Here is a 16,654-nt window from a genome sequence, read left to right as displayed (position 1 = left end):
TCCAGACAAGGAATTAACAAGAAAGGATTGTGTGTCATATATGTAGGATTTTTTTGATGCATGTTTATTTTTACCCATATAGATGGGTTTCTGTGCCACATCATCACCAAGATGTGCGCGCATCTACAGGGCAGAAAGCAGCATTCTGTCCTCGCAGCACATCGTTTTATACGGCATATCTAGCAGCTGTGTTGGGCAAATTACTCAGAAATTGTGATGACTTATTTTTTACTTATTACTCATGTAAAAAGTAATAATATTACTTTACTTATTACTGGGTATTAAAAGTGAATAGTCACGTTACTCGTTATGTTACAATTACTTTCAACCACCGCACCTCGTCTTTAAAAGTGACGGGAAACCCGTTCAGCAGCGCATTTTAGAAATGAATCCACTTTACTGGAACAATAATTAACCTGAGGACTCAACAACCAGCCGAACTGAAAACACTGCAGCCTCTCAAACCAGAAGATGCTGTATCATATAGGCTATGGATATAGGCTATTTAAAAATAATAAAAAACAAAGCAGGTCCCTCCCAACATTTTAACTGATTGCGTATTCATAACAGCATCAATGAGTATGATTTTTACAGTACATAACATTTATTAACACCACTGTCTGAAATAAAAAAAAAATGTTTTGCACATGCATGTTGCAAGTTTTCAGTGCTTTTACAAAACACAATACGTTGATTAATGTTGATTCTCCTGCTGAGTGGATGCTTCATTGGCAGTAACGTTAGCTGCCGGAGTTTCTCTCTACAGGCTAAGTTTCACGTTTCTTAGCAGATGCTTCAATACAAAATTGTTCGCGGTTGAAAGCTTTTTGCTGGTCTTACAAAGTTTACGGAAGACCATGTTCTTTGCATCTCTGAGTGGGACACAGCTAAGTTAGGCCTAATGACAGTTCTTGCAGCTGTGGAAAGAATACCTCTCTCCCTCGTTCTTCCATTAGCCTTTTGGCTTGTGATTGGCTGGACGTCGGAGTGCTTACGGATATAGTTTTAACGGGTCTTTGGATCAACTATGGAGACCCCAGAGCCGTTAAATAATCTTATTTAAGTTAAATAATCTTATTTAATGGCTCATTTATACAATGAAATACAGCTCTACTTAATAAACGGGACTTCAGGTTCAGTGTGTAATATTTCTGATGCTCTATTGACAGAAATGCAATATAAGATCCACATTATTTTCAGTGGAGTATAAAGACCGCTACAGAGCGCGTTTCGTCATCACGGCGTTCTTCTTCTGCTTGTGTAATTCCGGTAGTGTAGACGCCCATCACTACAGTTAATACGTACAAAGAAGAAGAAGAGGGGCTAATAATAATAGTAATATACAGTCTCCCAGTAATCTTCTGGTTTATTAGAAGTAAGAAGAGAAGTGACATTTGGACAACTGAAGGAGCACACGTGTTATTTAGCACGAGAGCCGACAGCCAGACGGAGTCGGGACAGACAGCTGACGGCAGAAATCACGGATTTTGTGGATTTTCCCAGATGGAAGGCTATAATGTTAATGTGGGACAGATGTTTTCAAAGCGGTGCTGAAGTTGTCTGTTTTCTGCTCGACAGATAATTAACTTTGTTTGTCAGACTTTAGCGATGCAAATGAAAGCTGTTGTTTGATAGATTTAGCTTGAAGCCTACTTATTCTCCAGCCTGTGGTTTGGCTTTGCCGGTTACTTAGCAAGACAATCAGCTGATCAGTAACATTAATTAAGCAATAAAACCGTAATGTTAGCTTAGAGCATGGAAGCATCAGCCAGCTAAACCTTTACTGACTGATAGAAAAAAATGTATTGTTAGTTGGATTGACTTATTCTCCAGCGCTGTGCTTTGGCTTGTGGTGTTATGTTAGTTGGAGTAATTTCATGCTGTCACTCTCTCTCTCCAGCGCTCTGTTTTGGGTTTGTATGATATGTTTGTGAGAATCAGCTGATCGCTAATTGGCAATAAAATGGCAGCTTCCAGCATCCAAGCTCAGATGAGCCAAAAGATGAGCTAAACTTTTACTGCGCTGGTAGAAAAAATATGTAGTTGGATTGTAACTTCATATAGTTCTTCTCCAGCGCTCTGTTATGGCTTTTGTTACGTGGACAGAAATGTGATATATCACAAGACCGTGTGCCTATCAAATGACCAATAATAAATACTTTCCGAATTTACATTAAAAAAACTTATTGGATATCGTGTCCCACTGTGCACACAAATATGACATTTGTTGTATTTCAGAAAATTAAAAAAGACATTTTGGTAATATTTGCAGATTGCTTATCTAATTAAGCAAAGTGAGAGGAGCCTTGATCCTCACCTGACAATGCCTCTGTAAACTTCATGTATTATGTAGCTTAAAATGGGCCGTGGTGCAGAAACAGTGAGGCCTTCATTGTCCTGGTATCTGTCAGTGGTCATACTTGATGCACTAGATGTGATAGTGTTTGAGAATTTCTTCATTTACTTAGGTATGTTATTCCAGATGAGCCAACCCTCCCAAGATGTAAAATAATGTATTACAGGAGTATAAGACATCATGTAACTCTTCTTCATGTGGCTGTTGTTTGTTAATGAAAAAGTAACAATAACATTCAAAAAAACATTTGGTTTTACATCATTTATATAATTTCTTAATATATCTAAAAGAAACCTCATTTCTTGACTGGCTATCTCTTTAATCTCATAGATGACATCTTTGTCCCGTAGCTATACTGCGCACTTCGGTGGGGGGGGGGGGGGGGGGTGCAATTCACAACCCTCACCACTAGATGTCACTATAACTTACACACTGAACCTTTAACACAGCCTGGCAATAGCTGTGTATTAAGGTTACAACGCTAATGTTAGCTGCCCATCAAGTTAAGCTAACGGTAGCTTACTTAAGCTACTCAGACAAACTACATAGTCCCCCAGTTATTAATGTAGGTAATGTAGGTATCAGATCTTCTTCGGGTTTTTATTAAATATTTTTTTCTGTTATTTGACATTTACTTTGGCAAAATGGCAATAACGTATACACACGTTAGCTTAAGTGGATCCGCAGCTAACATTAGTGTCATAACAATTCAGTTCAATTCAAATTAGCTTTATTGGCATGAATGTGTTACAACAATATTGCCAAAGCATCATACAAACTACATAAGAACAATCAACCCCAAACATTTCATTAAACAATTAGTTAAAGCGTAAAGTAATCAAAGCGTAAGTGTGTTTGTGTTAAAAAAATAAAAATATATTAATTAAAATAAATAAATAAAACTGTGTGTGTGTGTGAAAAAACAAAAATATTAAAAATAAAATAAATAACATTAACTCACTTAATTCACCGAAAACTAGTGTCCGTAAACACTGTGACATACAGCCAATCACCATCTGCCACGTCTTCATACAAACGTACAGCCAATTACGTTATTTGACGTTGCCAGCAGGAGCAGGCCCCCGAGCAGATCTGACCACCCGAGCACATCTGGTACCTACACCGGTTTCGCTAACCTGCAGCGCGGTCACGCATTTTCTATTAATATGAGAAATGAAACACAAACAAACAGATCCAACTCTGAAATAGCAGTTTATTATTAGGTCAACAGGAATTTACAAACAATGCGTAATCTACGTTGATTACAGCGGTTGACTACAGTCTTCTGACCGGTTACCAAAGCGATTTTGGCCCCTGGCTGCGTGCGCATCCACTAGTGTTTGTATACAAAAAAACCTGTCTATGGCAACAGATATCAGCTCAGTAAATGTATACATTATGTACAGTGTTTTATACAGAAACCTGTGGCACGTGTGCTCTTGAGATTGTGGAAAAACACAGGCTCTTGACAGCCCAACATCTTTTGACCATGGCTGGGTGTCAAACAAGTATTTTTTTGCCACCCACCAAAATGTGTACAAGTTTTACTAAAACTGGAAAGTTATGAAAGCTGGCTTTGAATGTCTGGTCCAATGCATTATCTTATTTACCTTGAAAAATTTAAATCAAAAAGTTTAGCTAATTTTAGGTTATTTTATAAAGGCAGAATTGATTGCTTGTAATCAGTTAAGATTTGAGAAGTGTTGCTTTGCTTTTGTAGAAAAACGTGTTTATATTGCTGAAAGTATTAAAAAATGCTTATATTGTATTATAACAGTACATTAAATTACATAAGCAGATACACTCTGCTGGGATATTGGGAAACTCAGCTGTTAGGAAAAGTTTATCAGTTTATACTTCCTCTCTTCTTTGAGGGACTAAAAGACAACTGGAGGGAAAGAGAGGGAGAGAAAGGAGAAATGGGGGGATAGGATGAAGCATTGCAAGGTATGCTGATGGTGAGAGAGAGGAAGAGAGGTGTGGGAAGTGTAATGAGGAATATTGGATCACACTGCTACTAAATTTAGCCCAGAGTAGTGTTTCACCGGCAGAGAGAGCGAGAGGGGGGAAGAAAGGAAGGAGAGTACGGGGCAACGGAGGAAGGAGGTAAAGGAGTGCGTGATTAGGGCAGAGTAGAGTTTCAGTGGTCAAGAGGGAAAACAGGAGGAGAGGTGGAACGAGGTAAAGGAGGGTGAGTGTGGGAAGGAGGGATTTCTTACAACATAACATACTCTGTGGTGGCCATGTTGGAGGTCCTCTTGTCCTGGACTGCAAAGAAGTAAATAGCTGATGACATTTTCTAAACATACAACTTGGGTGTCTCAACCAAATCAAATATAGATATTCAGTTTATGTGGTTTTGGAGAAATAATGATGCCCTTTCCACCGTAGTGTCTAGTTAGAAGTAATATCTGGGCCCTGTTTCAGAAAGCAGGTTTAGTGAAAACTCTGAGCCCGAGTTGAGGGAAACTCTGGGTTTTCGGTTTCAGAGAGCGAGATCAGATAAACTCTAGGTCTGTAACCCCGGCAACTTACGCTGTGAACCTAACCTGCTCTGGACGAGGTTTACTTCAACTAACGCTGAGTTTCTCTCTGACTCCTCCCCTCCTGCGGAGCTTGAGGCGGCTGTCTCACACACCGTTTCATTTCCTCATTCATACTGTCGATATCAAAGCACATATTGGAACGCAATTACGTCTTTAGAAACATCGAAATCACGGTTAAATAGGCTATTAGTATTTTGGTTTTTACCCAAACATGATCTTGAACATAACGCTTTTATAATCAGATCTGAGTTGGACATCCTAAATTTATCCTCAGCACAGAATAAAATCTATAAGCTACACTGTCCGTCTTTATAACACAGTGACTCTGTGGACATTAAACACTTACCGTGCGCTACAGTGCTGCAGTAATCACTGTTTAAAGTAATCTGAATAAAACTGATCAATGAACAGTAACCTTTCATATTGTAGTCGCACAGATTGAACATTCCTATCATAGTTATCAGCTGGATATGATGTAAATATATTTCTGAGTGAGGATGACTGTGGTGTAGCTGAAACAAATGAATGTAGTTTAAAAGTGAGTTTTTCATTATCTGCAGTTGTGACAGCATTTCATAAAATTAAAAAATCATCAAGATTTTATTAATGGAACATACACGTCTAAAACTTCACAGTCAGTTTGAACCTAGACACATTTTACATTGATAAAAAAAATCTTTAATAGACCTACTGAGTATGTATGTTTCCATACATTGCATTGCGCTTATTACTAACAGACATTTTACATAGTGTATTTTAAATATGATATATTTGTTAGTCTTGATTATTGTCAAAGTTAATAACAAACAATCATTGTTTGGCTGTATTCATCCCTAGTCCTCCTTGTGTTATTTTGCTTTAAAGTTAGTTGCTTTGTAATGTGGCTACATTACAAAGCAACTTTACTTTAGAAAATAAAATTTTTGAAGAGCTGTAAAATCTCTTTTATTAAACTCAGTGCTTAATTAACCTAACTCTAATCCACATTATTTCCCCTACTGGCTGTTACATACCATGTTTAACCACATGGTTTTTGACATGGCCAATTTTTAATAGCACAAAGAGCCTGTCTGTATGTTTGTTAAACAGGGGCTGCCAAGAAAGACATTTCTGTGTGAATTTTCTTGAGTCTAAAATAGTGATGCACCGAAATGAAAATTCATGTCCGAAGCCGAAACCAAATATAATGAAACCTAAGAACATTCACATTTTTTCTATTTATTTTGCCTTTTTTTTACCGTTGCATACATTTAATAGTCAAAATGTGCTTTTTACTCAGTGTTTCCCACAGGATTTCGAGAGACTGTGGTGGGTCCGAGGCCCAAGAGGGTCCAGTAAAGTAAATGACGTGTCCATTTACTTTTAATGGACACATGCAATGCAATGTTTTATACTTTCTGTGAATACAATCCAATTATCAATGGATTAATATCAGTGGATTTACCATAAAGGCTTGAATACGTGTGCACCCCAAAGGTGCGGCTAACTTAATCGCCTTCTCACAAACAAGTGACAGAATCACTCAAAGCGGGTCAGACCGTTTGTTGCCTTTTCTAAGAAGTCAGCCCAGATGGAGTGGATGTGCGAGGAGACAACTGACCCTTCGCTAAGCCACGCCCCGAATACACAGCTGGCCAATCACAGCGCAGTATAGATCTCGCTCTAACTGAGGTCCAACAGTTTCATGGATGCGCTCCACTGACTCAAATGCAAAAGGAGTCGTTCTCTAGCTTTTTTTGGCTGTATTTTTCTAAGATATGGTCAAAGGCTGTTCTTGGTGCACTTGTACTAGTTACAGTCGCTACCCAGAGAGGTTGATAGGAGAAGTACGATTTATTCTCTTTCCAAAACCTAAAATAAATCCAGAAAAATGTAGGCTGTGGATTGTACCTAATGTAATGTTAGTTAAAGCTAGCTAACTTCCTACTGAATGTAACGTAATAAAGCCCTACTGTTGTGCTTTTTAATGATGGTACTAATGAATAGAGGCCTACCCAGCTTAACAAGAACAGTGTTTATCCTTATTATTGTTGTCTTTTGTCTCAATCATCGGGGGATGCGGTGGTTCACTGTGTGATGGGTAGGCTTTAGTTTCTATTTTTCATATTTTTAACGTCTGAGTCAGTTTGACAGCCTGAATACAAATTTGACAATATTTCTCCGTAGAGTGCAGTAATAGACAGTGGCAGCGCCGACAGCTTGTCGGACTTAGCAACTTTTTGCGTCTTTCCCAGACACTTTAAAATGTGTCCACACTGCCGACATGTCAACCTGCTTTTTCTTTGCTATTTTCGACCGATTAATTTCGGTGGTCGAACATTCGGTGGATCCCTAATCTAAAAAAGATCAGTGCAGTGTGATTAGTTACTCATGGTGTAAAGTTAACAGCATATCATTTTGGCTTTACATTATGGTAAGGTCATAGTTGTCCCTTTACCAGTACATCACTGTGTGCTCTTTGTGTGTAATGTCCTTGTAAACATGAGCTTTCAGGATAAGCCAGTAAGAATCTATGATGAAAAAATCCTCTCTTCTTAGAAGGCATAGAGCACATTATGTTGTGTGTTGCATTTAACATTAAACACATGAGCTCTGCTTACCAACCTAAGCAGCTGTGGCTTCTGTTGTTTGAGTCTATGTTGTGTGTTGCCATACAGTTACAGCATGTTGTGTATTATGCTGCTCAAGTTTCACTGTGTGTTGACTGGCATCTCTGCTCACACAACATTGCCAGCACCTTATGTACACACGTGTGTGTGTGTGTGTGTGTGTGTGTGTGTGTGTGTGTGTGTGTGTGTGTGTGCGTGTGTGCGTGTGTGTGTGTGTGTGTGTGTGTGTGTGTATCTAAATCCATCCTTCCATCAGCCTGTCTGTCCATGAACCTGCTAAATTAGAAGCTGTTGAAAGGTTGCTGCCCGGACGTCCAAAGTGTCACCACTAGACACAACTTACCAGCTTGTCAGTTGTATTCCTGGAGTTCTATTGTCTGCTGTTGATGTACCAACAATATATATGAGCCCTGGATTTATTATTCTTATTATTACAGTGCTGGAATGTTAGATAATGATTCATTAGTGTAGCTCAATAAATCCTTTCTGATTAATTGTGATTCTGAGTAGTGGAAATTAAGAGAATGACTTGCGCTAACAAAAGTATAGGCTAATTAGAATGTATGTATTTGTATTGCCATTTATGGGTATACAATTAATCAACATGAAATTTGAGGTCTACTCATAATCTTTTATTTTCAAATTTGAACTATTATATACTATATTGACTTTGGTGAACTCTGGTGTTCAACATGATGCTATTCATGTGATTTAAAGCGTCTCCAGAGTCAGACTGTCTGATGTCAGCAGGAAGATTATTCCAGAGAAAAGCTGCACAATAATAAGACTTCTCTGGGACAGACAGGAGGCCTGTATTCTGCGAGCGGAGAGCACGGGATGGGACATGAGGTTTATTGAGCTCAGAGAGATAAGACGGGTTGAGCACATTTACAATTTTATAAGTCATCAAAAGTACCTTATGGTTATATCTGACTTAGATCGGGAGCCGATGGTCAAATTTTCTGGTTTATGATCCTAGATGCAGCATTCTGAATCATTTAGAGACTTTCAGTGGTAGTGCACTGTAGGCGAGACAAGAGTAATCTAATCTAATTGAAACAAAAGCATGAATTATGATCTCTTCATTAGCCAAGGACAGAAAACACCAAAGTTTGCATAGGTGAATGAATTGCAAACGAAGTGATTCTGTTGTCAGAGCAACCAGCAAAGCAACATTTTGTTAATTGTATAACATCACAAAAGTCTCATTCAAAATACAGGAAAAAAACAACTTCCAGCTTCACAAGAACAAATTCTCTAAGATTAGCAATGAGGCAGCCCTATAAATCCTTGTATAATTTGGCCAACAGGTGTAATATAGAAAAAGAAAAGCAGATGTCCAAGAACAGAGCCCTGAGGTACTCGATATATCAGAAAATAATGATGCAATGTTATTATAAGAAACACACCTTATTCAAAAAGATAAGATTTTAACCATGTTACAGCCAGGCCTGAGATCCCAAAGTAGTTTTCAGTGTTATTTAGGAGTATGCCTTGATCAGTGGTATCAAAAGCTGCACTGAGGTCTAGTAAGTAAGTACAGTTTGAATCAGTGGTAAACAAAATGTAATTTACCACTTTTCAGTGCTGTTTCAGTGAAAAGGCAGGCCCTATAGGGAGATTTAAAAGCTTCAAAAGATTGGTGTTACTTATGTGAGCTGCAAGTTCTTTCTGATACTTTTGAAAAGAATGAAAGATTAGAAACTGGTCTATAGTTATTGAGAGATCTGGATCATGGTGTGGAGGAGGAAAGGATGAGACAAATGCAAGTGGGCATCTCTTATTGAAAGAGATAATGTGCTAGGGACAGAGAGAGAGATGGGAATTAATCTCTTCCCCAGATGTCCCAGGCAATTTTCATGGAGTCTGTCCAGAGGTGATAAATCTAGAGGCAGAGTCTGTGTTTCCGCTTCTATTAGAACTGTTTGGTCACATGGTCCTGTCTATTTTTAAAAGGGACTCTTCTCTGCCAGCGTGCCAAAAAGAAAATACTGTCACACTCCACATTCTCGCTTTCTCAGGAACTAACTGCATGTGTATTTCTAATGAATGAATGCTGGATCTTCACATAATTTGTTATCCTTTGTGCTTATTGATTAATATATTGGTTTACTGATTGATTGACAGCTCTATGGGGAGTACCAAGAGCACCAAGGAGGCTCTGGCAGACGGGAGGCCACACGCCTGCTGACTGAGAGACAGATCAAGAAACATGGCAACCATCCACGCAGCTATGGGAGGCCACGGCATGGACATGGCCGCCGTGGCCATGGTCAAAATGGATACCACGGTCGACACGGACTTCAGCACGGACATCACAGCAGACAGAGGAACAGGCGTCAGTCCAACATGGAAGCAGAGGATGCGGATGAGCAAACAGCTGAACCCGGCCTTACATCCTCTATGAAGAAGAAACGCTCCTACTCCAAGTGTAGAGGTGAGCAAAGATAAAAAAGTAAAGTAAGTAGATTGATGCTTTATTACTCCTTTTTTGTGAGCTTCTGTGGTTTTGTTAGACTGCATAGCACGGGTGCAGCGATTCCTTGTGACCAGGTTGGGAGAAGACTGGATCTTCCTTGTTCTGCTTGGAATTACAATGGCACTGGTCAGCTGGACAATGGACTATGCCAGCGCAAAGAGCCTGCAAGGTAGGACAATAGAACCCATAATGCTTTGCAGAAGCCATTCATGTCGTGTAAAAGCAGGTGCCTGTTTAATTCCTTACCCTCCATCTCCTACTTCTATCTTCTGTTCTCTCTCTTGCTTTTCCCTTTCTTTCTCCTTACTTCCTCCTACACTTTCTGCTATTCATCCTTCTCTCTTCTTTTCAATCAGTTATTCTTTTGTTTTTCTCTTATCTCTTTGTTTCTCCCTGCCTCCCTCCTTCAGCTTATAAATGGATTTATGGGGAGCTGAAGGGGAAGATTCTCCTGCAGTACCTGGCCTGGGTTTCATATCCCCTGATATTCATCCTGTTCTCCTCCATCTTCTGTCACCTGGTCGCTCCTCAAGCTATTGGTCTGTACCCCCTTCTTCATCATGCCTATCTTCTAATGCTTCTCTGTGCTCATCATCTCTGGTAGAATGCCTCAGACTTACTACTTTAAGGTGTAATCCAGTGCTTATTAGACAATGTACATTTAAATTGTTGGAACTTGGGGAACTTGAAGAGGGATATGGTAGAAAGTAAAGGACTTTGGTTACTTATGAATTTAAAAACTGGTTTGGAGTCTGCAAGCTTTCACTCCAATCCTAATCCAACCAATTAACAAAATATTGTATTGATATCTTTATCTCGGCTAATCAGTGATATCAGATGCTGTAATATTTGATTGGAGTAAAACCCTGCCAAGTCTAATCCTGCCGTGGCGCATGATAACCTACCTCAGCTTTTCTCTAAAGCAGGAACAAATGGTTTGGAAACTACACTGTTTTCAGCAGGAAAAACATCAACACACCAGGAAGGTGTAGCTTAAAGACTGTAGGTTATGAAAGTGCTTTAAATTGCATTGTACATCTGCTTTTCACATGGCTGCTTCTGCACAGTTGCTCCAGTGTCAACAGGAATAATTGGATAATTTGAACCTCTTCTCGTCTCTCCCTTTCCTCCTGAACAACCTCTGTTCCGCCTTCTGTCTCAGGTTCTGGCATCCCGGAGCTGAAGACCATTCTGAGAGGTGTGGTGCTAAAGGAATATTTAACTCTTAAGGCCTTTGTTGCTAAAGTCATTGGTCTGACTGCTGCCCTGGGCAGCGGGATGCCTGTAGGCAAAGAGGTGGGTAAACTGGGCCAACCAGATTTTTTTTATCTGAATAAACAAATCTCTCTCTCTAGTAAGTCTGATTATTGAAACAACCTATGCAGTGTTCTGTGGTGTGTGGTTTTTTTGTGTAATGTACTGTATTTTTTTATTAATTATAACATGATTTAATGAATGATACTTTATGTTATGTTATTGAGGATGAGATAATTGAATTACATTTTCCTGTTGTACTCATCTCCACTCAGGGCCCATTTGTTCACATTGCCAGTATCTGTGCTGCAGTTCTCAGCAGGTTCATGTCCTTTTTTTCAGGAGTTTATCAGGTAAGCTGATGTCAGGAAACTGTTTTAGTTACATTCAACATTTAGGTGTGATTGGGAAAAAATGAACGGCTTCATGGGTAATTCTTAGTTAAATGTTCTCCTCCTCTTCCTCCTCTCTGGATCAGTAGAATCCATACTGTTATACAGACATCCTGACAGTGGGCTGTGCTGTTGGGGTTGGCTGCTGCTTTGGCACACCACTTGGAGGTACACAGCCTTTTGCCTTTCCTGTTCGGCCCCTTTTTTTGTCTCCCCACCAAGGGCATGTAAGACAGGCATGAATCAAAAATATTTGCATATTTCAGCAGTCAAAATCACGTACTCACTTTTAGGAAACATTTGACATCTATGTACACAAGAAACTGAAATTGGGGGTTCTGCTCAAGATCTTTCATAAAAAAAAAGTAGAAATATAAATATCCACACATTATATAAGTAAGTTTTTCCTTGCCTCTGTCGCCTAGTGCTTGGTGGGAATTGTTGAACATCATAGAGTACGGTCTAGACCTGCTCTTTATGAAAAGTGCTCTGAGATAACTGTTGTTGTGATTTGGCGCTATATAAATAAAATTGAATTGAAATACCATTTTACAGGAAATATATGGTTGTTTGCATGTACCTTTCTTTAGCTGTGGTTCAGTGCATTGTTTTCAGGTCCTGCCTGTTTGATTACTGGTTCTTTGTCCCTTTTTTCCTTTCTGCACCAGGTGTGCTTTTCAGTATAGAGGTAACATCCACATACTTTGCTGTGAGAAACTACTGGAGAGGATATTTTGCTGCTACATTTAGTGCCTTCATATTCAGAGTGTTATCCGTGTTCAACAAAGACGCAGGTACAAATTGGAGAAAAAGTATGTATCAAGCTAAATACAGTCATTGCAAACTTTGTATTTCTGAGTGAGAAACATGCACTAGAGGGCACCCTTACTTCACTATCCATCACCAGGCAAACTGCCACATCTTTTTTAGAGACACTGAATAAATGTATGTAATACAGGCACGTAATACTTTTTCCACCAGATGGTGTCCTCCTCCACCTGTAGCAGCAGGGTATTTTAATGCCTGAGAGTTACTGAAGTATCTTATTAGAATATTAAATTGAGTTCCAGACAAAAGAATTGTTGCTCATTTTACTGTGTCAACACTCTCCCATGACCTTGCAATACAAGCCAGCTGAAGAGAACTGCAGAATACAGAGATCATATACAACCTTTTTGTACCTAAAAAAAGAAAAAAAAAAAAATCCTACAGCAGCTGCTACTGTAAAAAAAAAACAACAACACATGTTTGCTTTAAGACTAAATAAAATTACTTGTTCTGTATTTGGATCACAAAAAAACTGATGAATAAATTTCATCTCTTTTCTTTGTTTTCCAGTAACCATCACCGCTTTGTTTAGGACAAACTTTCGCATGGATTTCCCTTTTGACCTGCAGGAGCTGCCAGCATTTGCTATCATTGGGTGAGCGACTGAGACAATAGATGGCTTCATTTTTGTGTGTGGATGCCTGTATTGTCTGTCAAAACTTCCTAATGGACAAAATGGAAAATGTTAACAAGTCATACTTTATGCAAATGTAGCATTTGAAACCTGGAGAATCCAATTTATTAGTTCACCATTTACCTCAGGGGAGGAAATAGAGGGACATTGAGCACAGTTGACCACCTTCATGAGATCATGCAATTTAACAGCAGTGTTGTATGTTGTGATATACGATGTGATGATGTTTGTTGTCAGTTTTAAAAATAATCATACAAAGATATATGCTTATAGAGGATGCAGTTTTTAAATATAAATATAAATATAACATTCAAAGACACATTTTCAGTTCTCCCTCATATTTGTTGTCTTTAGTGGTACAAACCATACTTACCTTGTAACTGTGTCAACACCTTGTGACCCTGCGTATTTCGAGGGTGTCCCAAATGAATAGATGACTTAAAGAGTAACTAACAACATACCACTTTTTTCAGCTGAAAACCAGTGTATTTCAGTATTTAGTACTGTTGCAGGTCCAAATCTTGAGATCTTAGTGCAAAGTATTTGAATTCCACATATTGTGTTATAAATATGCATAGTGACTGCCCTCTACTGGTTTAAACCCATGTATTTGAAACCCATCAGACTTCAAAGCAGCTTCTTCCTTCAGGCTGTGAGACTCCTCATTTCATCCTCAGCACTCCAGCATTTAAAACAGTTCTATGACTTGTAATTTATCCACCGATTTAGTGTATATCATTTTTGTATGTAACGTTTGCTTTTTGTTAGTAGCATAAACTTCTTCTTGTTATATAACCCTGTGTTGTAAAATGATAAACAGATCTACCCTGTACCTGGTATGGCAATTGAATTTTGCTATTGGCTGGTCTGGTGGCAGCTTTCGTCCCCAATCATTAATGTCTTTATTTCTTTGTGCAGGATCTCCTGTGGGTTCCTTGGGGCGTTCTTTGTCTATCTAAATAGACAAGTGGTTCTGTTCATGAGACGATCCAACGCCATGACCCGCTTCCTGACCAAATAGTAGGTTTCTCTGTGTAGGGTCGATATTTTGAATATTTGCAGCATTTTCAAAGCTTCAGAATGGCATTGCATTTGTTTCACTAACAAAGCTTTCTGTTTCACAACACCTCCAGCCGGCTGGTCTTTCCTGCTGTGGTAACTCTGGTAATCGCCACCTTGACCTTCCCACCCGGGTTTGGACAGTTCATGGCAGGAGAGGTCAGAGTTCATATAGTTCATATTATATCTTGTCCATCCATCCTGTCTCTCATTGTAAACAAAGATGAATACAGTGCAAATAAATCTGTCTGTACCTGTGTGAAATGCTGACAGCTTCATGGTGCTGATGAACAAAAAACAGCAGAATGTGCCAATCCACAAAAGCAAACACTGGTATAATTTACATGTTTTAAAATGCCACTATACAGATATTTTTATGTAAAAGTATACCTGCTTCAGAACAACAACAACAACAAAGTTGTGGTGTTCAACATATGCATCATATTCAGAAAGCAAAATCCAAACAGCAGGGTTTAAGCACTCACCAACAATCTCTTAGATCTTTGGTGTCTGGATTATTTTTGTATAAAGCATCATCACAGACGTGTCGACTTGCTTTGTTTCTTTTCCTGATGCTACATCACAGGATTTTGGGGTATTGAAGTTCAAATGTGTCAAACTGTGACCTCGATGTGCCACAGGGAGCCACCAACACGAACATTTGCCTTGTGCACCTTTGAAGGACCAACAGCAGCGACCTTTGATCTGGCAGGGCATTATTGTGCTATGATGACCTCTACAGATCCATTCCTGCATCGTTTGCCAAAAGCCGCATTTCTTGAGTGTTTTACAAAGTGGGACAACAGGTTAGATGAAGTGGGACACCCTAATGTTTTTAATAATTGGGATTGACATATAGGAGCTGTAAGGTCTGTGAAAAAAATTGGAATATTCTGAAAACCATCAGCGTATTAATGTGCATCTGTGGCTTTACTGTGATTTCAGTGTCCATGTTTCTACGTGAATAGAAGCTACATGCCTTGTAGCCTTCTGTGCTGCGTGTACAAAGGGAGTGTTACGGTGAAAGCTCAGACAGCTATATATCAACCCACCCAGAGTTAAGAGCTAATCATGTGTTTCACAAACGCTGAAAATAGACTACTTAGTGTGAACCAGGTGTGTGTTAAATGCTGGTGTAAGTGCATGCATATCCGTCTGTGTGCATATGTCAGTCAGCAACACCATAACATGTTTTTTTTTTTCCCCCTTAGTGCATGTCTTTCACACCCACATTGTAGGAATGTCTCACACGTTTTTATCACAAACTCACAGTATTGTTTTAACACGGCAGGGAAGTGAAGTGATACATCCATTCATTTTACAAAATAATCTATTCATAATCTATATTTGACAGATACTTTACCCCCCTAAAAAGCGTACATACTGTATAGCTTTGGAGGAATCAAATCCACAATCCAACTAGATAGCACAGTGCTGAATGATGGAAGAAGCTGCACAGTGAGAGGAGATTAAATGCTACATGGGTTGTGAACCAGACGTGAACCCTCAACTTCAAAAAGGCGCAGGAAAGCCTATTATTACATCCAGCTCTGTCAAAGCCAACAGCAGACTTTCACAGAACGGATCCTCAACATTTCCACTCACAGGCTGAGCAATGCATTTCAGGGCCTCGATTCAACCCGAGCTCAAGTAGGACGTATAAAAGTAGAAAAATCAAAATGACGTTGGTGTTGTTTTTCCCCCCGCAGCGGCGTTATGCAGATGTGGCAGGCGCTGCTATTTGTCCCTGTGAGCAAATTCAGAGGCATCTATGCAAATGTGGAGCAAAATGGTTGAAGTGAATTAGTCATTCATGAGTCATCTAAAGAGAATGAGTCATTGGACATGGCCACCCGTACCCGTCTTCTACCAGCTTTCTGGATGACTTCCTGCCTGTTCATCCCACTTGACTTTCTTCCCCCCCTTAACCTTTTTTGTCTCCCCTTTTCTGTCTTTACTCTGTTTCCTTTTCCCTCTATTTCTCCTTTTCAACCATTTCCTCATAGCCTCTTTTTTCTCCTCAACCTTCATCCTCCCCTCCACCCATTATCTCCCTTTCTTGCTTGTCTTCACTCCTTCTTTTCTTCTTCTCTCTTTGGCTTCTTCTCCACACTATTCATTACAATTCCTCTCACAACCTTTCCTGCTTCTTCTCCTTCTCCATGTGTCTCTCCTTCTCGCACTGTCTTCCACCCTTTCACCAGTGGCGTGGGGTGGGGTAAATGTTTGGGGAAGCCAAGTGAGAGGGGATGTGCTTTTTGGAGGGCAATTATCTAATGCATTGTGCTATTACAGTGCAGGGTATAATTTTACAAAAATTTAATCATACTTGCTGAAAGTTGCATTTACCGAGACGTTCTCTCTCTCGCTCTCGCTCTCTTTCGCTCTCTCGCTCTCTCTCTCTCTCGCTCTCGCTCTCTTTCGCTCTCTCGCTCTCTCGCTCTCTCTCTCTCTCACCCCAAATAGCAGACATAGCCCGCTGCTTATGGGGGCAGGT

At 39.6% G+C, this 16,654-nt stretch overlaps 1 protein-coding gene across 1 annotated transcript in view; it reads left to right on the top strand.

The window, feature by feature from the left end:
- The window catches only part of clcn1a (chloride channel, voltage-sensitive 1a), a 56,944-nt gene that overhangs the window by 13,541 nt on the left and 26,749 nt on the right, over positions 1-16,654 (top strand). The window contains exons 2-11 of the mRNA XM_046059557.1: positions 9,639-9,948; positions 10,028-10,159; positions 10,401-10,529; positions 11,153-11,286; positions 11,520-11,597; positions 11,726-11,804; positions 12,305-12,430; positions 12,975-13,059; positions 14,017-14,118; positions 14,232-14,316. Of these exons, the coding sequence (XP_045915513.1) occupies positions 9,861-9,948; positions 10,028-10,159; positions 10,401-10,529; positions 11,153-11,286; positions 11,520-11,597; positions 11,726-11,804; positions 12,305-12,430; positions 12,975-13,059; positions 14,017-14,118; positions 14,232-14,316 (1,038 nt within the window). The 5' untranslated portion in view covers positions 9,639-9,860. The remainder of the gene's footprint in view (positions 1-9,638; positions 9,949-10,027; positions 10,160-10,400; positions 10,530-11,152; positions 11,287-11,519; positions 11,598-11,725; positions 11,805-12,304; positions 12,431-12,974; positions 13,060-14,016; positions 14,119-14,231; positions 14,317-16,654) is intronic.

The sequence above is a fragment of the Micropterus dolomieu genome, linkage group LG09, assembly GCF_021292245.1.
Source record: "Micropterus dolomieu isolate WLL.071019.BEF.003 ecotype Adirondacks linkage group LG09, ASM2129224v1, whole genome shotgun sequence".
Taxonomy (NCBI): Eukaryota; Metazoa; Chordata; class Actinopteri; order Centrarchiformes; family Centrarchidae; genus Micropterus; species Micropterus dolomieu.
This window is presented reverse-complemented; position numbering and strand designations above follow the sequence as displayed.